This window comes from Phacochoerus africanus, chromosome 15, assembly GCF_016906955.1.
Source record: "Phacochoerus africanus isolate WHEZ1 chromosome 15, ROS_Pafr_v1, whole genome shotgun sequence".
In the NCBI taxonomy this organism is placed as follows: domain Eukaryota; kingdom Metazoa; phylum Chordata; class Mammalia; order Artiodactyla; family Suidae; genus Phacochoerus; species Phacochoerus africanus.
The window spans coordinates 40,477,447-40,505,179 of record NC_062558.1 but is presented as its reverse complement, the minus strand read 5'-3'; the positions used below and the strand labels follow the sequence as shown (position 1 = coordinate 40,505,179).

Below are 27,733 nucleotides of genomic sequence, written 5' to 3'. Positions count from 1 at the left end.
TCCAAGCCACCTGCCCAACAGCACAGCACCAAAATCAATGCTTATGGGCCCTTGGGGCTCCCCGCTCCCTGCAACTCCATACTGGCCCCGTTTTACACACAGGAAACCAGAGGTTTAGACTTAGGAATAGTCAGTGCCCTAACACCAGAGGTACTCCCCGCTGACCCCCAGGGAGTCTCTTCCAGGACACACCTGATGTTCCAGTTTGTACTAAAATGGTGAGAAATGCCCCATGGTGGGGTGTCCCCCACCCCCAGTCCAGGGAATTCTGAGAAATTGTGGTTTGAGTCTGATGATAAACAAACAAACAAACAAACAAACAAACAAAAAACAGGAAAAAGCAAGTTGTTTCTAGTGTCATGCATACAGGGTGGCAGGATATACCTGCTGAGTATTCCCAGAAGGTCCCAGAGGAAACCATTAACTTGAGTCTCTCACGTTCTTATCCCAGAGGTAGTTGGGGTGGGGGCAGGGGAGGTGTACTAAGAGGAGGGGGATGGGCACCCTTACAGAGGTCAGGGTTGTGTTGCCCAGAGCTCTAGCACACATTAATAAAAAGGTGGGTGACTTGAGAATGGAGGTCAAGGTGGGCAAGGAACTTGTCATCAAGGACTGTCACTGGGTTACACTGGCTAGATTGAAGGTGGGTGGGGGAAGGAGTGGGAGGCAATTGGGCAGGAGTGGCTTGTGTGGCACTGAGACCCCCAGCAGGGTTAGGGATTTGAGCAGGAGTGGCTGGCTGCCTCAGCCTTTGGCTTTGACAGTTTCTTGGCTGATTTCAGCCAGGGGATTGAGGCGGGGACATGGATTTGGAGAAGGGGAGACAGGGAGAGTACTCTGGATCCAGAGGTGATCCAGGATGGGCTTCCTCGGGGTTCCCAGGCTAGAGGGAGGGAGTTTAAGGGGGTGGGTGAGATGGTTCCCAGGAGCCTGGGGCGAAAGCACTGGAAGATTTCAGAGACCTAGAAGCCTGGGTGGGGGGGGAGAAGGAAGCCGGGAAGGCATTTGCCTCCATGGGGAGTGGTCTAAATTGAGATGGACTGAGAGAAGTCACTCCAAACACAGTGGGCCGGCAGCTTAGGTACTTCCAATCCGATGGGGTGGGGTTAGAACTCTGCAAAAAAAAGGGGGGGGGGGTCATTGTAGCGGAAGATGCACAGCTGAGCCACCAGTCTCTGAGCTAAAAACGGGAGGCTCTAGAGCCGCTGACCTTTCTACAGCTTCCGTGGGGAGTGGACGGGGAGACTCTGGAACCGGCTTTCCCGAATCTAGACAGAAGTCCGAGTAGGGCTGACAAGAGTGAGACAGGGAGAGAGGGAAACAGTGGCGACGCCTCACACCCGGGGGTGGGGAGTGGGGGGCCGCGGGGCAAGGCAAACTAAAGACCCGAGCTCGGGGCAGGGAGTTTTCTTCGACTCTGGACGAAGGGGTTTGGGGGACCTGAGGGGAATTCTCACTCGGAGACCGAAAGGGTTGAGGAGAACTGACACGGTTTCTACTGGGTGCTGGTGGAGGCTCCCCGCTCGGGACGCGAGGCACTGAGAGGGGTTCCCACATTGCATATGGGGGACATGGGACACTGGGAGTGGACTGAGGGCCAATGAAAGGGACCCCTCAATTAGGTTCAGAGGAAATTGGGGGCTCGGAGGGCGATAATCGCTCCGACTGGGAGAATGGAGGGATCCTCGCCAGTTGGAACGTGAGAGGATTGGGGGGCTATCTCCCGCCCGACCCAGAGAGATTGGGGACCTCTTAGATTCAGGAGAGCAGGGACCTGAGAGGGAGGACTGGGGAGGTCCCCGATCCGGAACCGAGCTACCTTGAAGGCACCGGGAAGCGCTTCATTCCGGGAGGGCGTTCCCGCGGCCCGGCCCCCGAGCCGGGGTGGGTGTGGGGTGCGGCCGCGCCCAGGTCCCGGCCCGCCTCGGGATTCGGGGTCTCTCTTGCCCTCGGGGACCCGGGAGCCCAACGGGAGTGGGGTCCGGGCGCCGCCGCCTCCGCGGGCGCCTGGGCGCGCGGGCGAGCGCGGGGCTTTATGCTCGCTGGGCGGCGGGGGGAGGAGCCGGCAGGTCGGCCCCCGGCGGGCCCTCCCCTCGGCCGTCCCCGCCCGCCCGCCCGAGCGGGGTCGGGGGAGGGGGCAGCATGGCCTGTCCGTCCGGCCCCCTTCGCCGCGCTCCTCATCTGCCCCGCGCCGAGCGCTGCCGCCGCCGCCGCCGCCGCCGCTCCGCTGCCCGCGCCGCCCGCGGCTCCCGATGGAGACTGACGCGCCCCAGCCCGGCCTCGCCTCCCCGGACTCGCCGCACGACCCCTGGTACGGCCCGGCCCGGCCCGGCCCGGCCTTGCTGGCCCGCGCCCGCCCCGGCCCCGCCAACATGGCCGATCCGGGTCGGGCCGGGCCTCCCCGGGGCCCGGGCCCGCGCCCCCTGCGCCCGGGCGCCCGGCGCTCACGCGGGCCCTTTGTGTCTCTCCTCCTCCCGCAGCAAGATGTTCATCGGGGGACTCAGTTGGCAGACTACGCAGGGTGAGCGAGCCTGGGAGCGTCCGCCGCCCCGGCGGGGCACCCGGGACCCCCCGGCGCCCCGGAACCGGCCACCCCAGCCCGGCCCTGCGCCCTGCTGACCCCGGGCGCCCCCGCGCCGTGTTTCGCGCCCCGCCCGGGGACCCAGAGAGCGCAGGGCGATCGGCAACCGCACACGGCCCAGCGGGTGGAGGGGAGGAGATGAGGGGTTCAGGGGGCATCGGGGGGGTGGGCTGGGCCCCCGGGGCCCGCCGGCGGCAGCGCCAACTCCGCTCGCACCTGCGGCTCAAACTTTTGTGAGGTGGCTCCCGGAGCGGCGGGAACCCGGCCGGAGCCGTCCCCCCTCCAGCCCGGTTCGGCCCTCGGCTTCCTGGGGCCCCCGTGGGCTCTCGGAGGCTCCCCGGGAACCCAGGGAGAGCTGGCTAGGGGGGAGGCGGTGGAGAGCGTGCAGGCTGCTTGGCGCGGGGGCGGCCGGGCCGCGCCGGGGTCACTGGGGGCAAAGGACGGGGGAAGGGGGGCAGGGCGCGGGGCGCGGGCTGGTCCGAAGGCGGGTGTGTGGTTACAGAAGGGCTGCGCGAATACTTCGGCCAGTTCGGGGAGGTGAAGGAGTGTCTGGTGATGCGGGACCCCCTGACCAAGAGATCCAGGTGAGCCCCTCACCCCCTCCTCCTGCTCCCGGCCCGCCCCTCTCCACCACCACCACCACCACCACCACCACCACCACCACCACCACTCACTGCCTTGTAACCATCTGCCTCTCCCTCACTACGGCGCGCAGGGGTTTCGGCTTCGTCACTTTCATGGACCAGGCGGGGGTGGATAAAGTACTGGCGCAGTCGCGGCACGAGCTCGACTCCAAAACAGTGAGTGGCCCTCGGGGATTCGGGGGTCCTTTGGGAGAGGGAGGTCGCTGGAGGAGAGGGTCAGGACTCTCCCCAGGGGACAGTCGGATGGGGTCCTGAAGGAAGGAGGGAGTTTTCTGAGTAAAAGGGCTGCCACGCTCTGAAACTTTGCCACTAGAGTTGAGGGGAGACTGAGCAGAAAAATCCGAGGCCTTCTAAGAGATGTTACATCCCCCCAGCCCCTCCAGTACTGGTGAGGGAGGACGCAGTTACCACCCCCTCCCTGTACATACTAATCTTGATGCCTCAGAGAGGAGCTTGGGGTGGGGCTAGGGCCCTCCCCTAGCCCAAATTGGGTGAGTCAGGGCTACAGTGACCCACCCGTGGCTTCTCTGAACTCTAACTAGTATTTGGCTCCCCCTCCCACCCCATTCCAGACCAATGGCAAAGCCTCACTGAATCCCCCTCCCTTCCTCCCTCCCTCCCTCCCCTGACTTTTGGTCAATGAGCTTCTTGCTTTGTGTGGAATAGGTGAACCTGCTTTGCCCATGAAGGGATTTATGAGAAGGGAGCTAGCTTGCCTGGATACAACCCTTCCTGTCCAGATCTGAGGAAGAAGCTGCTTGTTTGGCCTTCAAACTCCTGGAACATTTTGTGGCCGTCCCACTGCTCCCCAGTGTCTTGGGCCCTGCAGGGGGCGCTGGCCCAGGCCCCAGCTCCAGGGGACAGGGAAAAGGAGAAAGCAGAGGAGGGGTTCCTCTGTGATGGGGTGACTTGTCCGTCAGGGGGCTGCAATCTCTCTCCACACTCCCTTTCCTCCAGCCCTGGGCCTCCCTGTTTGGGTCACTCACTGGCTCCTGTTTACCTGCAACAATAGCTGGTTGTGCCCAAGAATTTGTTAAATTACCGCCTGTCCCCAGCTCCTGTTATCTCTGTCCAGTGGCTCCCACTCCTGCTCCACAGTAATGAGCAAATGAGGCCAGGCCTCGACTTTGCCGGCTCTGAAAGGATCTTCTTGGCGCAGACTGAGTGACCCAAGCTAGGAATGGAGAGACAGTGGCCTATTGTTTTTGGTGATTATCTGCCATCGAGCTGCCTGTTCTCCTACCATCTCCTGTCCTCAGCACTGATGGCTTCAGCAGCACCCCGGAAGCTGAGATTTGAGGGCTGAGGCTGGGGAAGGGAGCATGGAAGACTGATAAGGGGAAGAGAGAGGGGAGGAAGGAGGAGAGATGGGCATCCTTTTGAGATTTGGAACTTGAAAAGGGCAAGGGCTTTGTGTTTGGCGGTCTCCAGCCTGGGAAAGGGGGTGGAAGGGAGGTTTATTGTTTGGAGTCTATTTTAGGTTCTGACTTTCACCTTTTATTTACTTGTTGGGTTTTATTTATGTTGCCAGCTGTGAGTCAGAGTGGAGGTAGGGTGCGTCAGGGTTTGGGTGTGCGTGGGTCTGTGGGACATGGCTTTGGTACCATTTCACCATCAGGGTCTGTGCAGGGGGACTGAGGTATGCTTGGGTGGCTTCTAGGAAAAACGGAAGGATGAACATGTCCATCCAGTATGAATCACACCTACAGACGGGGAATGGGCAGCTGTGATTACACCTGGAGCCCCTTGGGATTTGCGGAGAGAGGAAGCCTTGGCCAGTGTGGATTTTGGAGATTCCTTCTCTGTGGTTAGATTCCAGTGGGGGAGCCTGGAAGAGGCTGGTCCCTGGTTCGAACCATTCAAGCAGAGGAATCAGAGCCTGTTTCCTAGAATGAGGCTGAGTTTTGAATGGAAGGAATTTTGGGAAATGATCTTCCCTGGGATTAGCTGGTTAACTCTGAGTAGTGTCCACCCTGTGAGTGGCAAGAAACTCTGAAATGACTGAGGCTCATAGGTCCTGTGTGCTCTGGTTTTTGCTGTTTGTCAGTATGAATATAGTACCTTGGAGTACCCAGGTGCATCTTACTTTTTCCCTCTGGTTGTTCACAGCCAAGGGCAAAGGTGGCCTGCTGGTAATAGCACCTTTGTTTGTGCAATGAAGGGCAGTTCACAAAGGAATGCTTTCACCTGCGTTATCTCATTTGTTTCCCTACAGCTGCCCCTGGGAAAAGTGGGTGTTATTGTTCCCACTTTGCAGATGGGGGTACTGAGGCTCAGAGAGGTCAGGCAAGTTACCAAGATCACAGGCTTGGCCAGTGGCCCAAAGTGTCTGAGTCCAAATCCTGTGCTCTTGCATGTCGCCAAAGCCTACGCTCTGTTTCACCCCATGCCGAGCTGCATTACCAGGGAACTGTTTGTTTGCAGCCTCAAGAAGGGCTCTTAAATGTCAATAGTATTGGGAAGACAGAACTGAGTCTACATTTGGTAGTTTATGAACTCTTATCTTGAAGCCTTTTTCAGGCACAGAGGGTTTCCATTCACAAGGCTTCCAAAGTCTGGATTGCATGCCTCACCTGGACAGATATCTGTCAGGCAGGAAGGCCCTGGATATACCTGATGCTAGAAGGACTAACACCTTTTTTTCTGGTTCTTGCTGAGGGCTAGACACCATGCCAAGTGCTTTGTAAACATTATCTCAAGTAATCTGCAGACGACTCTTTGAGGTAAATGTTAATATTGGTCCATTTTGCAAGGGAGCTCAAGCCTAAGGCTCAGAGAAGTTAAGTAATCTGTGCAAGACCTCACAGCTGGGAAGCAGTGCAAGTGGGATTTGGACCCAGCAGCCCAGCTTTAGGGTCTAATGCTTAACATTTACACTCTCCTGCCAGACGCTGTGGCAGTTTCTGTCACCTCTGTGTCACCTCTGTGTCCTGAGATGAGAGAGGTCCTCAGATCTGCAGGCTGAGTGTGATAGCCAAGCCCCCTCCACCTCTCTCTTCTCTTTCAGATTGACCCCAAGGTGGCCTTTCCTCGGCGAGCACAGCCTAAGGTAGGTGAGTCTGTGTCTGGGAGCAGCTCTGTACCACCAGCAGTGATTTTCCCAGCATGCCCTTCCATGGAAGATGCTTCTGGTTGGAATGTTAATGGCATGGACTGGGATGGGAGGAGGGAGGATTCTTGTCCTTCTCTGTGGATCACAGATGCCACGCATTTTCCCATTTGTACTCTGGAGTGAACTAGGGAGAAGGGGCTGCATGTGGTGAAAGAAGGAGGAACCTCTCAGGGGATTCATTGTCCTCTATTGGAAGCCAGTAGACTTTGGACCCTGGGTCTAATTCTGACCTTGGAGATCATAGCCTCTGTGCCCAGCACTTCTAGGGGGTCAAACACAGAACAAACTTACCCCCTGAGGCTGAGCTAGAGTCAGGTCAGGGAGCTACCTCTGACCCCCAGTCACCCTCCACCCCCAACCCCCTACCCCCACCTCTAGGGTGAGGTGTGTTGGGCTTGCAGAGCGGGAAGTGATCATAGAGTCTGTCACCTGTTATCTTTCAACTTGGGTGACTGTGGCTGCCCCCTCCAGTGTTCTTTTTCTCTGGTGCTGTGGTGAGTTTTTCCGGGTGTAAGGAAAACAGATTTCTGAGCAGTTGAGCTCTACAGAACTCAAAACTTTGTGTGCAGGACAGGGGTCTAAGAGTTTATTCCAGGCTTGAGGGCAACTGGCCACATCTTAACTTTTAAGCAGTGGGAAGCAGGAGATAGCTGGAAAGCTGACTATGGTGTGGGGAGCATGACCCCTGAGTCTGCTGGCTGATCATGTGTCCTAGGCCTTGGTCCCTCTCCAGGAGATCTCAGTTTCCCCCTTTGCAAGGGGTTGGTGAGAACTGAGATGATTCAAGATTTTGAGCCATGGCAAGGGAGAGAGGCGGGTTTTAGGAGACAGGAAAAGGGCATCACTGGAAGGGTCCAGCAGAGGGCCTGAAAGCAATTATGGAGCAGGTATTCGAAGGAAGCCGCACCAGGGAGCACATGGTCGGAATTGGGTTAATTCCATTAAGCAGTTTGGTGACAGAAGGTGCTTTAGTGTTAGGATGGGGCTGGGAATTGCTGTGGATTAGCCATGCGCTCCTGGGGTAATTAGGACCATGTGTTCTTCCTAAAACAGGGCTGGAACCACGAGGCTGCCAGAGGTTGGGTTGGGAGGAGGCTGATGAGGAAAATGTCGGTGTTGAGTTCAGGGGGACTCTGGAATGGGCCTTCGGTCTCTCCCAGGAGTGGCTGGTGGGGTCTTTGAGGTAGGCTATAGGTCACTAAGCCACCCCCTTCCTGACACAGACCTCAGGGAGCGAGCCAGCCAGGGTGTGGGGTGCACAGCTGCCTGTGACAGGCCTAGAGGTGGGGGTCTGAGGGAGAGCTGGGGGTGTCCAAGTAGCTGGGGCCACAGAGAGCTTGTCAGCTGGCGCCCTGGCAGGAGGGCTGGAGCCCCTGCTGGTGGCAGTAGGCCACAGGACTCAGATGCCCACTTTCTCATTCCCTCCCCTAACAGATGGTGACTCGAACGAAGAAGATCTTTGTTGGGGGCCTATCAGTAAACACCACAGTGGAGGACGTGAAGCAATATTTTGAGCAGTTTGGGAAGGTGGGTCAAAACTGGGGGTGCCGGCTGGGGGTACGAAAGCCCTGTAGAATTTTGGTCAGTAGTGAGCAGAGTCCAGCCAGGCCATTCCAATGCCTGCAAGAGTTGAAAAGGGGGCAGGGTCCTTTTGTGGGTAAGACCAGGCCAACCCACCATGCAGGCTCCTGGCCTATCTGTGGGCCTCAGACTCTGGATGCATCCCTAGGGAGAGAAGCCACACAGTAGCTGTCCCTGTTGTTGCCCTTCTCCTGCTTATCTTCATTCTCCTGAGGGAGGCTGTGCTCCCGAAGCCAGTTCAATCCAGTCACCTCTTAGCCTCCTGGGAGTTTGCACCTGTCCAGTCCACCAGCGGTTGTACCTTCCCCCACTCCTTCCTGGTGAGGATGATAAGGAGGCAATAAATATGACTCCTGGTTGTACTCAGGACCCTGCTGGCACAAGTGGGAGCGGGGGGGGGGGGGGGGGCGGCAGTGTATGCTGATCTCTTAGCTATTGGGAAGGGGCTGAAGAGACCACCCCAAATTCCTGGTCAGTTCCAGAGGATTGGCTCTCAGCTCTGAGGTGCATGGAGAGCTTAAATTTCTGGAGCCATTTAGTCCACGAAGTCAATGTGGTGACATTAGACAAAAGGATGTCCCCAGAAATGTGAGCAATTTGAACTTCAAGCTCCCATAGGGAGATGGCAAAGGGGGCCAAGTTTTAAGTCTTGGGGTGAAGTAGGGCTACTGTGCTTAATGCTGGAGTCCCTGGTCTTTTCTGATGAGCGACAGGCTGCAGGGCTGAGTCTCACTTTCCCATCAAGGCTCTTTTAGTTCCCTGTTAGGCAAAGGGCACATGAGAACGTGGCATGGGAATGGGATGGGAGCTGGGGACTGGGTGGGTCTCCAGCCCTCTGTCCCTAGGGTAGAAGAGGAGAGGGCAGGGTATCCCCTGGCCAGCTGATGCTGGTGATGTGGGGGCCAGAGGCCTAGGCTCAGGCGCCTCTGCGGGGACCCGCGTACAGGACCGAGGGCAGGTCGGCGGCCTGGGCCCCAGAGGGAAGGGCGCTCCTGGGAAGCAGCAGGCCGCTAGGCTCCGGTGGGGTGTCTTTGTGTCTGAGCGCGGAGCATTAGAGCTCGCACTAATCTGATCCAGCAGCTGTGATTGGAGGCCGCCTGCCCCCGGGGCCGGCGTTGCCATGGCAACCGGGCCCCAGGAGAAGCCGTCAGCGGCCGCGTCTTTTGTTCGGGCCTAAATCGGCGTTGGCATGTGAAACCGGCCCGGGGAGGCCAGGGGGAGCCGGAGAATAGGCTGCCAGGGAGCGAGGGGGACAGCCGGGAATGCCAAGGGCCCCGCGGCAGGGGGCCCCCCGCCCGGATCGAGGGGCCGCCGCCGAGGGGGGAACAATGGTCAGCCGCCATGGCTGCCACTCAGGCTTAGCGGCCGCCGAACTTGGCGGCTCCCACTGGTCAGCAGGCCTCGGCCGCCTCCCCTCCCCCTTCCCGATCCCCCCTGCCCCTGGGTTCCCATGGAGACCAAAGCCTATTAAGGACACTGGGCTGGGAGCTTCCCTCCCCTCCGCTGGCCCCAGGAGGGTAGGCCGGTGGGGGTCCCCTGGACCCCCAGCCACTTTCCTTGCTCTGTGCCCTGGCCTCAACCTCACTGCCCTACTCGGAGTTCGCCCAGCCAAAGCCCAGGTTGAAGGGTGTGTGGGGCTGGGCTGGGGGGAGTTGCAAGGTTGGGTGGAGGAAAGGCGGTGGATTTGGGCTGAATGTGTTATGGGTCCACCAGAAACTCAAGGCTGCAGGATCAGAGGAGGAGGGTATGGCTGGTTCTTCTATTCATTCATTCAAAGAGTAATCATTGCGCACAAGTGGAGGTGCCCAATAGGATGGTCCTGGTCATAACTGACACAGGCACTGTCTTCATGGAACCTTCAAAGCCAGCGGTGTTGGGCCGTTTCTCTCTAGCTTTGCCATCCTCCCCCATGTGACTGTGGGCAAGTGCCTCTATAATAAAGGTACTACTATTAATCATAATAATAACTGTTACTTATTAAGTACTTACTGTATCCCAAGTGTTACAAGGCACTATCTCATTTAACTTCTCCCTATAAGACACAGTTATGCCCATTTTACAGATGAAGAACTTGAATCATGCAGACATAAGTCACTTGCCCGAGTTTATTTTCCAGTTCTGGCCTGTCCTACTCTCAAAGCCTATGCTTTTATCACAACCCTCTCTTTCCAGGTTTCTCTTTTCCATGTACTAAGCATGAAGTGTCTGTCCAGTTTGGATGGCCTAATCAGTTTGGGATTGGGACTCAGAATCAGTCCATAAGGATGGGAGTGAGGATGGCACTGTGCTACAGGGCCCTGGGTCAGGAGCCTCCTTGGGAAGAGAGATGTCATTTAGCTCTAAGATTCTTTAGGGACCCAGCTGCCTCCTGGCTTAGTGGGGGTTATGGTCCTCCCAGGGGGAAGTTGTGGGGGGCCTGGTGCAGCTTAGTGCCTAAGAAGAGCTAGCTGGAGGACCACCCTGATCAGGCGCTGCCCTTACCACTTTGACAATGCAGATGCCCGGCCTGGAAAGAGAGCAAAGGAGAGTGGGGAAGAGGCTTGGCCCCAAGGCCTAAGGAAGTTTTCCTTCATCCCTTGGGTGTCTGACCATTTGGGGGAGGTCAGCATCTGGAGTGGGGTGGGGGGATGGTAGGCAGTATCAGAGCCAGCCCTTGATTTCCACTGAGGATGAATCAGACCTTAGCTTAACCCCATGAGACAGCTGACATTGGCTGAAGAATTAAGAGGGCAAGGAGAAAGCAGCAGATGTAGGCAAAGGGAAGGAGATGGGACTGCAGAAGGGAGGCAAAGGCCTCTGGCAGTCCTAGTATCCAAGAGGATACCCTGAGGGAGTAGCAAGAAGAGAAGACTGGGGTCCAAGGGATGGGGGATAATATAGACCCTCCCACTTGCTCCTCCCCTTTCCCCTCCCCCAGTCAGTGGGAGGCAAGCAGCCCAGGCACAGAACTCTACTTGCTTTAATTACAGCCTCTAGCAAGAGGAAACCTCAATTAGAGGAAAAGATCCGTACCAGGAGAGGGGAGTTGGGTCTGGCTGGAGTGGCTGCTGTCCTCCTGGCCTTTTGGAAAAAGGAAAGAGGCTTTCACTTCCCCATCTCATATGCAGCTCTCGTATTTTCTCCTCTAGCACCCACTCTGTGCCTTCTCATCTCAGGCTTGATCTGAGATTTGCTGTGTGACCTTGAACAGGTGGCTTCACCTCTCTGAGCCCATTTCTTTATCTACAAAATCAGGATCTTACCATGCAAAGAATGTGGAGGAGAGGGGCAAAGTACTAGGCGTATACTTGGCGCTTACTCTTTGCAGGCCAGTCCATTGAGACTCTAGTGATTGAATGAGGGTGCCTCTGTGGCACCCAGGGTTGCAGATGGAAAGTTATCCCCTACCTAGCACGCAGGTTTAAGATAAAGCCTGGACTAGACAAGTCGACAGTGGGTGTAGGAGCCCTTGCTTCTGGGCTGCAGTGGTTCACCCCTCGTGTCTGGTGAGTCCTCCACGGCAGCTCTGTTTCAGGTGGACGATGCCATGCTGATGTTTGACAAAACCACCAACCGGCACCGAGGTGAGTGTGGCCCCCTCCCCCTTCCTTGGCCAGTCTGGGGGCCTGTGGTCAGCCAGGGGGCTGCAGGTCACAGCTGTCCTTTCATCTTGCCTCCTGACATCCTATCCCCGAGGATCTGCATCCTCTCCCCGGCCTGGCCTTACAGAAGGCTTTTGTCCCGCTGTTTCCTGTGCTAGAAACTTGCCGAATTACAGACACCCGAGAGGAGCAGAGGAGCAGACCTCTCCTCCCCCTGCAACTGAGCCTCCGCCCCCGCCCCCGCCTGGTGTCTGCCCAGCCCAGCCGGAGTCCGCCGCCTGGGCTTACCTTGTCCCTGGTAACCGGAGCTTAGGCCAGGCCACCCCTGTGTCAGGCTGACTCCACAGCCCAGGGCAGTCTCCTCCTGCCACTGCCCCCTCGCCCCACCCATGGGCTGAGCCCGGCCCCCAGCCCCCTTGCCCCTGAACCTGTGAGCATTTGGACCACCATGTCTGCACTGCCTGGTTGTTTTTCTCTCAAGGGCCTTGCCTTCTGAGAAATCCCATTCCAGCCCCTGGGGTGCACCCAGGAGGAGGCGGGTTTGTTTCTCCAGTGCTTTCAGAGCTTTGGGCCTTTTAGTCTGTTTGGGGTGTGGGGTATGTGCTGGGACGTATGTGTGTGTGTGTGGGGGGGGGTGTTTGTATCTGTGCATGTGAGGATGTCCTGAGTAGTTGTGTATATCTAGTGTCACGGGTAACTGTGTACATGTACACAGGGGCCTTTATGCTTTTGTGAGCACTGGTGAGTGAGTGTCTCTGTGATATGTGGGTACCTAGGGGTGTGTATATGTGTGTGTGTTTGTATAAAAATATATTTGGGTGCCCACACTTTTGTGTACGTTTTAAGAAGTGTTTGTGTGTGTGCTCTTCCCCTCTTTGGAAAGCATCTGAGGAAGAGAAAAGGCTTGTTGAATGTATTTGCATCGTGGCTCTGCCCCTTTCTGATTTGCTGTGTGACCTTGGGCAAGTCATGTCACTGAGCCTTGTTTTTCACATCTGTGATTTAGAAGTTGAAACCCTGTCTCATGGAGTAGTTGAGAGGTTGCTAGGCTGTGAGCAGAGCCTCTCATTAATGCTTAGACACTTGTCTGTGAGGGGAGCGTTGGTGGTTGTATGACTTGGGGCTTGGTTTGGACCCTGAGACCGGTTCTGGCCCTGCCTTTGCCCTCTAGGGTTTGGCTTTGTCACATTTGAGAGCGAAGACATTGTGGAGAAAGTGTGTGAAATCCACTTCCATGAAATCAACAACAAAATGGTAAGCTGGAATTAAATGGGGTGAAAGTTCAGAGGGAGACTGGGGCTCCAGGCTGAGGCAACCAGGGATATTTGGGGGGGGGTTCTGGAGGCAGACAGAGGAGCCTCACAGTCAAGGGAGACAGAGCCAATTCTCCCACCCCCTCAAAATCTGGACGGGAAGGCAGTGTCCTATGGCTGTTAAAAAGCATGGCCGGGGAGTTCCTGTTGTGGCACAGCAGAAACGAACCCGACTAGTATATATGAGGATGCAGGTTCGATCCCTGACCCTGCTCAATGGGTTAAGGATCCGGCATTGCCATGATCTGCAGTGTAGGTCACAGACGCAGCTCGGATTCTGCGTTGCTGTGGCTGTGGTGTAGGCCAGCAGCTGTAGCTCCACTTCAACCCCTCGCCTGGGAACCTCCATATGCCTCGGGTGTGACCCTAAAAAAATAAAAATAAATAAATAAAAAAGCATGGCTGGTAGGCTCAGAGGGACCTGAGCTGGAATCCTTACTCCACCACGTACTTGTCTTATTATGGGACGGATGGCTTTCCCTCTCTGAGCCTCCATTTCCTCATCTGTAAAATGAGTGGTAGTAGCACCTCCCTCATGGGGTTGATGTGAGCATTCGATGAACTATTGCAGAAATGCTAAGTATGAGATTGACAATAAAGAGGTCTGCAGAGAAATAGGAGAGTCGGTGACCTTGGGACTATAGGAGGGACTGACTACCAGGTCTCATTGCAGGTGGAATGTAAGAAAGCTCAGCCAAAAGAGGTGATGTCGCCAACAGGCTCGGCCCGGGGGAGGTCTCGAGTCATGCCCTACGGAATGGACGCCTTTATGCTGGGCATCGGCATGCTGGGTATGTGCTGGGCCTGCACCTGCAGCTTCTTCTTGCCCAGAACTGCTCCCTGGGCTACCAGGAGCTGCGTGGGTGTTGTATCTCCTCTGTGGTCTGCCCTCTTGTCTGAGTCACTGGGCAGGAGTGTGGAGGAAGCATCTCAGGTCTGGCAGCCCTAAGGAAGGTGGGCCGATGTGGTTGTGGGGTGCTGCCCTCTGGTGGTGCTGCTCCTTATTAATTGGTCCTGTCCATCAGTCCATTCCATTTGTTTGTCTGCCCATCCATCCCAGGAAATAGCGACTGGGTAAATGCCAGGCCTGAGTAAATGCCAAGTGACTTTCCTTGGAACTTTATGGTGTGGCAGGGAAAACAAGTAAGAACATAAATAGTTTCAGGATGGAGAAGAATAGTGTGCCAAGGGAGTATGGTCAGAGCAAATTTGACCAAGAATTGGAGAAACTAGGAAGGAAGTTATATTTAAGCTGAGTCTGCAGGTTGAATGGGAGCTAGTTATGGGAGGGCGGGGAGCAGGGAAGGGAAAAAGGTGTTCAGGCAGATGGAACAGCATGTAGAGACCCAAAGGCCATTGGGAAGGTAGAAGAAGGCTGCTGCTTCTTGTACATGTAACTAAATATTTGTTGAGCAGCTTCTGAGAGACAGGACCTGCCTGCCTTCCTGGGGTTTCCCATCAAGTAGGAAATAGGAATGTCACTGTAGAGTGAGAGGAGGCTGTGGGGGGCCTAAAGAGGCATCTAAATCCTTCTGGGAGTCCAAGGGGGCTCCCTGGAGAGATCAAGGCTACCGTGAGACTTGGAAATTGAACAGGAATCAGCAGCTCTTGGGGCGCATGACTGAGGGTGAAAAATCTGAGCTGGGCCCCCAGGAAGATCACAGTCTCCCTGGAGAGAGAAGATTACATATGTTCAAGAAAGGGAACAAGGCAGTTCCTGTTGTGGCTTAGCAAGTTAAGAACCCAACTAGTGTCCATGAGGATACAGGGTTGGATCCCTGGCCTCGCTCAGTGGGTTAAGGACCTGGCATTGCCGAGAGCTGTGGTGTAGGTCACAGACGTGGCTCGGATCCCATGTGGCTGTGGGTAGGCCGGCAGCTGCAGCTCCAATTAGACCCCTAGCCCAAAAGGGAACAGTACTAGGGGGTCATTATGCCAAGGTTGGGGGAGGGGTGCTCTGGTGACTCAGGAGGAGGTATGGCCTGGGCTAGAGGGTCAGGATTGGGATCACAGACAGAAGGGATGAGGAGTACCCACTGAGTGGACTACTGTCTTCTATAATTTTAGTGGTTTTGTTTGTTTGTTTATGGCTGCACCCTCAACATATGGAAGTTCCTGGGCCAGGCATTGAATCTGAGCCGCAGATGCAGTCAGGGATTGAACTTGTATCTCCTGGAAACCCAAACCACTGTAGTTGGATTCCTTTTTTTTTTTTTTTTGTCTTTTTGCCATTTTTCTTGGGCTGCTCCCGCAACGTATGGAGGTTCCCCGGCTAGGGGTCCAATCGGAGCTGTAGCCACTGGCCTACACCAGAGCCACAGCAACGAGGGATCCGAGCCGCATCTGTGAACTACACCACAGCTCACGGCAACACCTGATCCTCAACCCTCTGAGCAAGGCCAGGGATCGAACCCGCAACCTCATGGTTCCTAGTCAGATACATTAACCACTGCGCCACGACAGGAACTCCTGTAGTTGGATTCTTAACCCACTGTGCCACAGCTGAGAACTCCTTTTTTTTCCTTTTTTAAAATTTTATTGGAGTATAGTTGACTTACTGTGTTGTATTGGTTCCAAGAGTACAGCAAAATGAATCAGTCATACATGTACCTATATCCATTATTTTTTCCCATAGAGGTTAATACAAACTATTGAGTAGATTTCCCTGTGCTATACAGTAGGTTCTTATTAATTATCTATTTTATATATTCTAGTGTGTTTATGTGTTATTCCCTTCTTCCTAATTCATCCCCCCTCCTCAGTTTCCCCCATGGTAACCATAGTTTGATTTTGAGATCTGTGTGTTCATTTCTGAAAAAATATGGAACACGTCACGAATTTGCATGTCACCCGTGTGCTGGGACCATGTTTTAATCTTCTCTGTATCAGTGCAATGTTAGCATATGTGCTGCTAAAGCGAGCACTTCTATAGTTTCGGTGCTTGTTTGTTTGTTTTTTGCTTTTTTCCTTTTTAGGGCTGCACCCACAGCATATGGAAGTTCCCTGGCTAGGTGTTGAATAGGAGCTACAGCTGCCAAGCTACACCACAGCCACAGCAAAGCAGGATCTGATCCACATCTGTGACCTACACCACAGCTCATGGCAATGCCGGATCCTTTAACCCACTGTGCAAGGCTGGGGATCAAACCCGCACCTTCATGGATACTAGTCGGGCTCATTATCCCTGAGCCACAACAGAGACTTGGTAGTTTTGTTTTGTTTTTAAAGCTTTTCATTTGAAAGTAATTCCAAACTATCAGAAGAGTTGGAAAAATAAAGTAGTGCCAAAAACATCCATATTGTTGTTGCCAAGGGGAAGGGGGAGGGAGTCGGATGGACTGGGAGTCTGGGGTTAATAGGTGCAAACTATTGCATTTGGAGTGGATAAGCATTGAGATCCTACTGTATAGTACAGGGAACTATATCCAGGCACTTGTGATGGAATGTGATGGAGGATACTATGAGAAAAAGAATGTGTGTATGTGTGTGTGTGTGTACATATACATATATGTATGAATACATATACATATGTGTATGACTGGGTCACTTTGCCGTACAGTATAAATTGACAGAAAATGGTAAATCAACTATAATGGAAAAAATGAAAATCATAAAAAATCCATATGCTCTTTACTAGATTCACCTGTTGTTCACATCATACCCTATTTGCTTTTATCATTTCCTCTATTTGTATATATATGTATATATATACACATATGTACACAGACAAACACACACTATACTTGTGATTTTTCCCTGAATCATTTGAGGATAAGTTACGTGTATTATGGTCCTTTACCCTTAAATACTTCAGTGTGTATCTCCTAAGACTACAGGTGTTCTTTCATGAAACCACATAATTATCAACGTCACACATTTATATTGATAGAATATTTATTCTAATCTATTATTTCCTGATTTTATTAGTCAATCCGGTAATGTTCTTTATAGCTATTTTTCTCCTCCAGAACAAGATCCAGGCTAGAATCATGTATTAAATTTAGTTGTTCTTCTCTTTAGCTTTCTTTGGAATATTAAGAAAATGTTCTTTTCATAATGATTCATTAACTGGTTTCACTTCATTTAAATAGTGGGGGGGGGGGAGAGAAAGAAAACTAACCAACAGCAAGAATTGTGGTTAAGAGACTTGGAGCCTGTCAGATTTGAATTTGAATCCCAGTTACACCATTATTACTCACTATATGACATTTCTTTCAAAGCTGCAAAATATCTATTATATGTATACTAAGTAGCATACATGTGCTGGTGCTGGAGATACAGAAGCCAGAGATGGGGAAGACAGAATCCCGGTCTAAGTTCAGATAATGGTCATCAGTGCCATGAAAGGAAAAAAACAGGGTGACATGATAAATATTGAAAAGGAAAAAACAAGGAGGGTGACATGATAAATATTGTGACTGATGAGAGGGAGGTCTCTTGTGGGATGACCTCTCTTAGGAGGTGACATTTGAGCTGGGACTTGCACTATGAAGACATAGTCATGTGAAAACTTGGGGAAGAGTGTTCTTGGCAGAGGAAAGGTCCTGTGCAAAGGTCCTGGGGTGGGAAGGAGCTTGGTGAACTTGAGAAACAGCAGGGAGGCCAGGGTGGTGGAGCAAAGAGAGAGAAGGGGCAGAATGTAGATGAGGACAGGATAGAGGGAGAAGCCAGAGCATGAAGGGTCTTGATAAGATTTTGGATTATTCTCAGCTAATAAATGTCGCCTTTCTGAAACTCAGCTCCTCTATCTGTAAAATGGGGCTCCTTATGGCACCTCTTGGGAAGCTAATGAGGTTTAAGGAGAGAGCAGTGTACAAAGGGCTTGGCACACAGAAGGCACATGGTAAATTTGACTAATTATTCCTGATACAAGATGGGGAGGGAAGTGAGAGGCTCAGATCCTGACCCGCTGAGGATATGAAGCATCTGACACCGGCCCCCTTGCCTATCAGGTTACCCTGGTTTCCAAGCCACAACCTATGCCAGCCGGAGTTACACAGGCCTCGCCCCTGGCTACACCTACCAGTTCCCCGGTAAGTCCTGCCCAGTGTCTCCTGCTGCCGGCATGTCCCTGGTTCCCTGGCAGTGTGACTCCTCAGGGCGGTATCTTGGGGGTGCATGGCTGGGGGGAGGTCTGCCTGCTGGAGGCTTGGAAGGAAGGGCATGTCTGAGGAAGGAGTGCCTCTCCCTACCCATCCCCTCCCCACCCCATCCCCAGAAACGGGACGGGGCTCCCGCGTGGCCCTGCATGGCAACCCTCCCTTCCAGGCTGATCTCTGCCTGCCTCTTGCCTTTCTCTCTTCCCTACCCTACTCCGGGGTTGCCACTTCCACCAAAAAGGTCACCGGGCTTCTGGTGGGGAGCGTCCCTGAGGGCTAACACTGGTTATGTCTTCACGGACACACTTAACAATGACCATGTGCTGCACTGAGCTCCTTTCAAGGCAGACAAAGCCTTCTGAGACCCTGAATGTTGAAAAATAGTTAAAAGGCATGATAATCACCACTCTCATTTGTAATTCAAAACAAAAAACAACACTAGACCCTCGCATAAGTGGCAAGAAGTCCAACAAAGTTCTGAGCCTTCCCATGATGACTCTTCAGTGTTTTTTTTAAAATCTCAAATATATTTTTGCAAGGCTTTTGTTTGGGTTTTGGTCTTATTTTTCTAGAAAGTCACCTAAGCACTTTCACCTTGGGCTGTCCGGCTTAGAATCCTCTCTACACATTGTTTCTAGTCCTGACAATAATCTGGGGGAGGCACGATGAGCCCCATTTTCTTTCTTTCTTTATTTAGGGCCGCACCCGTGACATATGGAGGTTCCCAGGCTAGGGATGGAATCAGAGCTACAGCTGCCAGCCTATGCCATAGCCACAGCCACGCCAGATCCGAACCATGTCTGCCACCTACACCACAGCCCACAGCAATGCCGGATCCTTAATCCACTGAACAAGGCCAGGAATCGAACCAGCATCCTCATGGATACTAGCTGGGTTCGTTACTGCTAAGCCATGACGGGAACTCCTAAGCCCCATTTTCTAGGTGAGGAATCAGGCTCAGAGGGGAAAGTGACCAAAAAGATAACTAGAAAGTAGCAAGATTGGGAGTGGATCCAGAGTCTGACCTGCTAGGGTCATCAGGGCTGTCTCCCCAGCTCCTCTTTGCCCCCCAAAATAGGAGAAAAGATGGATTCTGGGAGATGTTTTAGTGCAACTTCAAGCCTTTTAAGAAAAACACTGGGGCAGTTCCTTGGTGGTTCAGCGAATTAAGGATCTGGCATTGACACTACTGTGGTACAGATTCCATCCTTGGCCCAGAAACTTCCACATGCTGCAGGCTTGGCCAAAAAAAAAAAAGAAAAAGAAAAAGAAAAGAAAAGAAAGAAAAAAGAAAAACACCAGGAACAGTAGCTCCAGCATCGCCCTGTGCCCAGGGTATAGGTGGCAACTCTGCCCGCTCTCCCCCTCCTCTCTCTCGTCTCTGTCTGTGTCTCCTCCCCCACCCCCTTGCCTGCTGGGGACCGTGCCCTCCCCATTCCATTCCCAGCTCTTGGGTCCCATGCATGGCCTGTCCCCCAACCCAGTGTCTCTGTGGGTGCATTTGTTCTCCCTGGGCCACACCCAAGGGGCCTCCCTGAATCTTCCTAAGCTGTTTTACGTTTCATTTTAGAATTCCGTGTAGAGCGGACCCCTCTCCCGAGCGCCCCAGTCCTCCCCGAGCTTACAGGTCAGTTGCTCGGATTTTGTACACCTCACAGGCCACATGGGGACAAAGAGAAGGACCCAGGGACCTTCCCAGGGAAAGCTAGTGGGGACCCTCTCCTCCTGCCCTCCAGTCCTCTGATGTGAGGATATAGCAGACTCTGCCCGGTCACCGGCTGGTCTGTGTAGTTGCATGGCCCTTAAGGAAGGGGCACAGGGCCAAGCCCAGCAGATGGAGGCGAAGTCACTCATTCATCCATTTAACAAATATTTATCTAGCACCTTCCATATGCCAGGCACCATGTAGGTGCTGGGATCCAGTGGTGAACCAGCCAGGGTCTTCAACTCAGAGCAAAGTGGGCCGGGCAGGGACTTCAGGGCAGGATAGTGGGCGTGGCTCCCCTTGGTGCCGGTGACCATGCCAGGAGGGGATGCAGGCCCAGTATTTTCAGATCTCACTTTCCAAGGGAAGCCAAAAACCCGGCTTTTGCTCTTAAATGAATTTTCCAGTTATTTTCCACTGTTGGCAACAAATTAAAAATTTTTAAACCACCACAGGCCAAATGAAACATATTTGAGGGCCGAATTCAGCCCTCAGGCTGCACATTTGCAACTTCTGGGGCACTAGGATGATGTGCCATTTCATCGAGCTGGAGTTTTCAGTGGGGCTGGTCGGCTCAGCTCTGGAGCTGGAGCTGAGACTCAGACCCAGGCCCAGGGTCAGGTTGGGGCAGGTGCCAGTGAGGTGGACTGCAAGGGATTTCTCTGTCCAACCTGCTTCTCCCCCAACCCCATCCCCAGACTCCCCCCCAACCTAGCCGTGTGTGAAGGATGTGAGAGTGGATGCTGCTTTAGATGAGACCTTCCTTCCAAGGGGTGCTCAAGGGGCTCCCAAAACAGGGGGGGAGAACGAGGAACATGGGGTGAAGGAAGTAGAAGGAGTCCTGGGGAGGGGGGCAGTAGAGCCTCTTCCCTGAGCAGCATGAGGGGAGGCAGAAGGGGGTCTTTTCTACCCATTTCAGAACTCTGTGTTAAGGACCTACTGTGGCACAGTCTACCAAGCCATGGGTGCAAAGCTGGGGCCAGATAGCCAAGCCCTGATCACAGAACTTGAACTCAAGAGAAAGATGAATACTTATTATACAAATGAGTAATGCTTTATCATTGAGATAAAAGCATGCTGATTTTGCTTGGCGGAAATGCCTAACTGGGCCCCAAACCAGACCTCAGCACCCAGCCCTGCCCTTAAAGAACTGAGGGGAGAAATGTCCCCTCTGCAGACATCTTGGCTGGGGAGGATGTGGCTTCAAGGCTTAACAATTCTTGGAGGTCTGGGATCCAAACTTTTCCCTCGCCTTTGATAGACGAGGGTGTCTCCCTCACACATTTAATCAATGTTTGTTGTGCCAAACACTGTCCCAGGCAGCAGGGATTCAGCAGGAATGAGACAGTTAAGATCTCTGCCCTCCTGGAGCTGGGAGTCTAGTGGAGGGAGACAGCAATAAACAAGTGAAACAAGTAAACCATATACTTTCACGGGGTGAGAAGTTCCACAAGGAAAAAACAGGGAGATGTGCTAAGGTATTAAGGTCAGAGGCAAGGGGCTGCCTTAGTGGGGGTGGTCAGGGAAGGCTGACATCTGAGTGAGAAGGTACCAACTATATGAAGATCTTAGGCAAGGCATCTCTCAACAGTGCAGGAATGCTGTCCTAGACTTTAATCCCCTAGCCCAGTGGCTTAGCCAAGGGCTTTCAGGGTTTTTTTCCCTCAGGGTCCCTAGCCCTAGGGCCAGTTCTAGTTAAGGGCCAGTTCTAGTTAATCACCAAGACAGCCCCCAGGTGTGCATCCTTGGATGGGAGGGGGCAAATGCAAACTGCCCAGACCCTGGCCCTGGGTGGGATTATAGCCTCTCGGGGCTGCAGTGGCAGAGCCAAGCAGTAGGGGGCACTCACCCCCCAGGTCCAAGGGAGCTCCCAGCTCATGCCAACCAGTTATTTAAGAAGAGGTCCCCTCTCGTATTGTTCCTTTATTTTATTAAACCCCTGCTGTGTACACGGCAGAGTGCTAGGTACTGTGGAAGTGGGGGTGGCAGTAAACAGCAAACCAGGCGATGGCCAGATCCCTGTGTCTGAAGAGGGGTCAGAGAAAGGGGGACCAGGGGATTTGGGGGAGGGACTGGTCATCTCTGCCTGGACAGTGGTCAGGGGGCCCTGGGGCAGAGAACCAGGTGCACACATTTTATCAGGGACGTGCTCTCAGGAGAAAGGGAGCGAGGGGAGCTGGCCAGGCAGCAGAAGGAGCAAGATGGGGTTGTGGCCTGGACTAGAGTCTAGCTTCAGCCAGACCCCACACAGGGAGCCCTGGGGATGAATGCACATCCAAGTCTGTCCCTTGGGGCAATAGGCTCGGCTTTTTGTATCCATGTCAGTCGGTCACTGGCTCCAGCTGGCTGGAGTTGGGAGAGGGACATAATCTCCGGGTACCCTTGAGCTAAGTGGCCCCCATTTGGCCAAGGGCCCCCACTGGAGAAGGGGGCAGGGTCAGGCAATGCTCAGAACAGCTCAGGGTGGGGTGCCCCCCCTACCCTCTCTGAGATTTGGGGTGTGCAAGTGTCCAGGAGAGAAGCTGAGGCCCAGCTGATCCCTGGGAGGCCATACTCTCGCCTCCTCCTCTCCAAAGGAGCTCTTTCTGCTGGACTCTGGGGCTGTGCTGACCCCTCAGAGGCAGGCTAAGGCCAGAGAGGCTCTGCCCAGAGGGGGCCCTCCCTCATCCACCTCTGCCCCTCACCTGCCACGCTGAGCTGCCCACACCTTTCCTTTCAGCCATTCCTCTCACCGCTTATGGACCAATGGCAGCGGCGGCAGCAGCAGCAGCTGTAGTTCGAGGGACAGGTGAGGCCTTCTAGGGAACAGGAAGCAAGAGAGGGGAGTAGGGGGCAGAGAAGTCTAGAGCGGAGGGAGGCAGCCACTACCACCCCTTTTCAGAGGGACTCACTTGTTCACTCAACAAAGAAGAGCTGAGCACCCAGCAGGCCAGCTGGGAAGGAGACCAACGTGGTCTCTGCCCTCTCCAGCCTCCAGGCTGGTGGGGCATCAGTGTAAAAAGGCAATCATGGAGTTCCTGCTGTGGCACAGTAGAATTGACAACATCTCTGCAGCTCCAGGACACAGGTTCAGTCCCTAGCCTGGCACAGTGTGTTAAGGATCTGGCATTGCTGCAGCTGTGGGTGACATAGGTTGCCTCTGTGGTTCAGATCTGATCCCTGGCCGGGGAGCTCCATATGCCACGTGAAAGCCAGAAAGAAAAAAAAGAAAAAGAAAAGGCAGTCATACTAAGGGATGCTACTGCTCCACCAGGGGAAGTCAGATCAGATCAGAGGAGCTCACAGGCCTCTTGGGAAGGCTCCCAGAATTCAAAGGCAAAGAGGAGGAAAGGTATTCCCAGCAGAGTTATATCAGGTGCAGAGGTTCAGAGGCCACTTAGCATGGGTGGAGTGCAGGAGTGGGGAGTAGGGAGGAGGTGGAAGGAACCAGGTCCTAGGGAGACATGGAACATTTTAAGCAGTGGGGTGATGTCCATGTTAGAAGATGCACAGGGCTGCAGGGTGAGGATAGGCTGAAGGGGCTCCAAAGGGGAGGGGAGGTCAGTGAGGAGGCTGCTGAATGTTCAGACAAGAGATGGTGGGGGCCCAGGCTAGGGCTGGTGGGGATGGATGGACTTGGATCTCCAGGCACTGGACCCACATGCCTTGCTGGGATGTGGGGGTGAGGCAGAGGGGGCGGGGTCAAGGTCAGGCTGGGTGGAATGGGTTGGAGGAGATGCTGTGGGGTCACAGTGGGCGCTGGGGCTATCACTGTCTTCTTTCTGGGTTGCCAGGCTCTCACCCCTGGACGATGGCTCCCCCTCCAGGTTCGACTCCCAGCCGCACAGGGGGCTTCCTGGGGACCACCAGCCCTGGCCCCATGGCCGAGCTCTATGGGGCAACCAACCAGGACTCAGGGGTCAGCAGTTACATCAGTGCTGCCAGCCCCGCCCCCAGCACCGGCTTCGGCCACAGTCTTGGGGTGAGTGGCCGGACCTGGAAGACTCTAAAGTTGAAGGAGGCTGAGGCTTCATCTATCTGTGTGGGCAGAAGGGAGGGGAGAGATGATGGATAGAGAGAGTGTTGCCAACCGGGGAACAGTGAGGTTTTTCATTCAATCAGTGAGCATTTAATGATCACCCTCTGTATGCCAGGCATGGGAGGGCACCTATGGGGATATTGTGCAAATGGGACTCACCATCTGCCTGCATGGAGGCTAAATTCTAGCTCAGGAATGCCTTGTTTTTAACCAGGGTACTGATTATGTGCAGATTCCCAGGTACTACCCTGGAGAATCTTTTAGTGGGGGTGATATGGGCAGGGCTAGAAAAGGTCTGTACCTTACCTGGGACTCCTACAGGAGAGAGAAGGAGCCCCTGGACTTTCTCTGCTGACCTAGGAACCAAGGAGTCAAATTCTTTTCTTTCCAGGGCCCCTTGATTGCCACAGCTTTCACCAATGGGTACCACTGAAGCAGGAGACAGGTGGTAGGAGGTGAGGAGGCGGGCAGGGGCCTTGGGTGAGGGTGGCACCAGGAAGACTTGTACCGGGCAGCCCAGTCTGGGGGCACAGAACCCATCCCTGCCTTTACAGAACCCACAGTCCAGTGGGGGAGACAGACCTTCATCCCAGCAATGGTCAAAGAATGGGAGAAGCTGCTCAAACTGCCCCCATAAAGAATGTAAATAAAGGAGTTCTCATTGCCATGCAGCGGAAATGAATCCGACTAGGAACCATGAGGTTGTGGGTTCGATCCCTGGCCTTCCTTAATGGGTTAAGGATCTGGCTTTGCCATGAGCTGTGGTGTAGGTCACAGACGAAGCTTGGATTTGGCATGGCTGTGGCTGTGGCGTAAGCCGGCAGCTGTAGCTCCAATTCCACCCCTAGCCTGGGAACCTCCATATGCCGCAGGCGTATTCCCAACAAGCAAAAAAAAAAAAAAAAATTAAGATTGATGGTGCCCAGCAGTGGTGAGGGGGGAGGGGAATCTGCAGATTGGGTCAGATTTTCCAAAAGTCAGGGTTTATCCAGACTAAACATTCATGTCTTTAATACAATTCCACTTTAGGCATTTATTTTTAAAACTGCAAATAACCAAAATGCCTTATCAACAAGAGAGTGGTTAAATAGACTGTATGCATACAGTGAAATATCACTCTACTGGTAAAACAGGATTCTGTCAACATAGGTAGGTGAACAGAGAGTGAGAAGCAGGGGACCCTGCACACAGTCATCCTGACAAGATGGTGGGGTACTGGATGAACCAGGGACATTCCCTTTGTTTGTTCATTCATTCATTCATGGTTCCTAGTCAGTTTCATTTCCAATGCCAGGATGGGAGCAACTCATTCATTCAATGAACTATTCAGCACTATTGCAGGAAATAGATGTATGAGACAATCAAGACCCCTCCCTCTACAGACAAAAATTATGTGAGCAAGTGAGGTAATTCCACATTGTGTGTGAGGGGTCTAACCTACTTGGGGGGGTTCAGAGGGCGTCTCTGCAAAGGTGACATTTGAACAAATCCAGCCATTCAAAATCTAGGAAAAAGGAGTTCCCCGTGTGGCTCAGGGGTAACAGATCCAGCAAGTATCCATGAGGATTCGTTTTCATTGCCCTGCCCTGCTCAGTGAGTTAAGGACCCAGAGTTGCCCCTGAGCTTCTGTGTAGGTCCCAGACGTGGCTCTGATCCTGCATTTGTTGCTGTGGCTGTGGTGCAGGCCGGCAGCTGTAGCTCCAATTAGACCCTAGTCTGGGAACTTCCATATGCTGCAGGTGCGGCCCTAAAAAGAAAAAAAAAAGAGAAAGACAAAAATCTAGGGAAAAAGGATTACAAACGGGGAACAGAAAATGCGAAGTGTATGAACAAAGTTTGTCTAGGAAGGGATTAGGGGAAGAGGTCTTATGCACGAGGACACCTGTGTTCTGGGGACCCCGCGCCCCAGAAAAAGGCGGGGGCAGCACCCCCATAACCCACCGCTGTGTTCCAGGGCCCCAGCCTGATGCTGACTGAGGACCACGAGTGAGCCAGCGAGGGGGCGGGACACCTCAGCCGCAGCCGCCGCCCCCTCCCCCGCAGCGACTCGGACGCTACTGCCTCCCCCCAAATCCCTGGGCCCTGGCCCCTGCCCTGCTGCCCCACCCCCACCCCAGACATCCATCGTCTGGCTCCCCTACTAACTGCCCCCTCTTCCGCCCCCTCCACCCACCTCCCCTGTCCTGCCCGCTTTTATTTATTTTGGATTAGCCGATTGCCCCCCACCGCCCCGCCCCTGGTTCTCCCCTCCCCTGTCGGGTCTGCGCCCCCCGCCTCCCTGCCGCGCCCCCATAGGACCCCCCCCCCAAGAAGGCTTTTGTATGTGTGCATAGCTAGAGTGAGGGCGGAGGGGGCTGCTACAGGCCGCAGCCACAACCCTGGTTTTTTTATTCTGATTTTCCCTCCCTTTCTCCTCCCCCCCTTTTTTTTAAGAAACCGTTTTTTTAAACTATTTCTAGGTTTGTGAATGTGAAGCCCCAGGCCGCAGGGGGCAAGGGGCCAGGTGCCCCCCCACCAGCTGAGGACAAAATATCTATGTGGGTGTGGGCCCCTGGCCACCTCCCTCCAGCCCTGGAGAGGAGGACCGGGCTGCGTAGGCCAGGCCGAGCCCCTGGAACCATCCCGTCCTGTATCATATGTAAATACTGTGAGGTGAAGCCCCCACCCCTCTCTAAGACCCCTGGGGGGTGAGGGCGGCACCTGCCTCGCCCCACCCGGCAAAGGTTTCCCCCGTGTTTCTGTACCTTCCTCAGACACCGTTACTGTAAGCTTGCAGGCCTCAACTGTGGCCAAGGCAGGCCCGCTCTCTCAGGCCCTAGGGGTCAAGGCCTTGGGCCCGCTCACCCCAAAAACCCAGTGTGGGGGCGAGGGAAGAGAAGGGCTCGCCCGGAGCCACAGCTGGAAAGGAATTAACTCTCCAAAGGTCTTCCCCTGCCCCCTCCCTAGTCAGACCTTCATGGTTTCTGCCCTGAGCCCTCCCATGAGCGGGCATCAGGGGGCGCTTTGGGAAGGGGCGGACCCCAGGGGAAAGCAAAGGGCTTCTCAGGGAACCCCCACATTCTCTCACTGAAGTTCCCCACCAGGATGGTCCCATGGCCAGAGCCCCCTGGCAGCCCTGAGCCCCCCGAGCCCCCCTCAAAGGAAAAAGAGGCTCAGGTTGTGACTTCATGAACAGTGAATGACTGGGCTGGCAAGGGAGGCAGGGCTGAGGCCCACCCTCTGCCATCACCGCCCCCACACCCTGTGTCCCTCTCCTCCACATCTGAGGCTGGGGACCTGAGCTCCCTCACCATCACTGTCCCCACTCCTTACACCCCCTTTGGAGAGTTAATTGTCTGTGTGAGGTGCTTAACCGATTAGCCCCGAGAACACAAAGCAATAATCTTTGTTACCAAGATGCGTGGCTGTTCGTGTTTTGTTTTTTTTTTTTAATGTTTCCTAATAAAAAAGAAGCTGCATTTTATTGGTTTTTATTTTTAATTTTCTACACATTTGAGCTAAGTCATGAGAGACTTAGCTTCCCTCTCCTCCCCTTCCTGTGATTTCTGCCCAACTTCTCCCCCCATCTCCCCGGGCCCACCCACGGGCTCAGAGCCCTGAGATTCCATTTTCTGATTTGTTTGGGGAATTTTTTTAAAAAAAGATGTTACACGGTGTTTCAAAGCCAGCAAGTTACCACCCTCCGGTGTCTCTTCTCTCCACATCTGTAACTTCTTTTTCCAGGTTTTATTTTCAGTTTTAAATTCCTAATAAATTATTTGAAAATGGGCCTGAGCTTGTGAGTGTCTTGTGTCTCTGTGCATTCAGGTCCAGTTTCCCTGGTGATACCCTGTTTTCCCTTAACTTTTATTTTCCTCCTGGGACAGTTTTCACTTTCTACTTGACCCACCTCCCATCTCCAACTTCTTGACCAACCTCAGAGCTTAGTGTTAATGCTAGATACCACTTCACACTCATTAGGATGGCCACCGTCAAAAAGCCAGAAAGCTATAGAATGGAATACTACTCAGCCATTAAAAAAGAAGGAAATAATGACATTAGCAGCAACATGGATGCAACTAGAGAATCTCATACTAAGTGATGTAAGTCAGAGAAAATC

The 27,733-nt window shown here is 53.8% G+C and overlaps 2 protein-coding genes and 1 non-coding gene across 8 annotated transcripts; 1 reads left to right on the top strand and 2 right to left on the bottom strand.

The window, feature by feature from the left end:
* Nucleotides 1-329: 329 nt before the first annotated feature.
* Nucleotides 330-2,181, bottom strand: LOC125116932 (translation initiation factor IF-2-like). Its single transcript, XM_047762639.1, has 3 exons — nucleotides 1,820-2,181; nucleotides 1,211-1,268; nucleotides 330-1,114 (listed from the first exon to the last, which is right to left on the bottom strand). The coding sequence occupies exons 1-3, from the start codon at nucleotides 2,179-2,181 to the stop codon at nucleotides 899-901; spliced, it is 636 nt and encodes a 211-aa protein (XP_047618595.1). The 3' UTR covers nucleotides 330-898.
* MSI1 (musashi RNA binding protein 1) lies at nucleotides 2,159-27,403 on the top strand. Of its 6 annotated transcripts, none has more exons than XM_047761216.1 (15): nucleotides 2,169-2,311; nucleotides 2,481-2,521; nucleotides 3,084-3,165; nucleotides 3,297-3,381; nucleotides 6,233-6,274; nucleotides 7,772-7,864; nucleotides 11,433-11,481; nucleotides 12,671-12,753; nucleotides 13,486-13,603; nucleotides 17,765-17,845; nucleotides 19,482-19,538; nucleotides 22,336-22,404; nucleotides 23,423-23,577; nucleotides 24,026-24,089; nucleotides 25,589-25,838. In XM_047761216.1, exons 1-14 carry the CDS (start codon nucleotides 2,253-2,255, stop codon nucleotides 24,065-24,067), a joined length of 1,056 nt encoding a protein of 351 aa, XP_047617172.1. In that variant the 5' UTR covers nucleotides 2,169-2,252; the 3' UTR covers nucleotides 24,068-24,089; nucleotides 25,589-25,838. The 6 variants fall into 6 exon arrangements, with proteins under 6 accessions (XP_047617175.1, XP_047617173.1, XP_047617172.1 ...); XM_047761215.1 differs by having other exon boundaries at nucleotides 2,175-2,311; nucleotides 23,390-23,577; nucleotides 25,589-27,403; XM_047761219.1 differs by lacking the exon at nucleotides 19,482-19,538 and having other exon boundaries at nucleotides 2,159-2,311; nucleotides 25,589-25,839.
* On the bottom strand, nucleotides 15,628-15,736 carry LOC125117099 (U6 spliceosomal RNA). Its single transcript, XR_007132475.1, has one exon. It is a non-coding gene; the product is annotated as a U6 spliceosomal RNA (small nuclear RNA).
* Nucleotides 27,404-27,733: the final 330 nt, after the last annotated feature.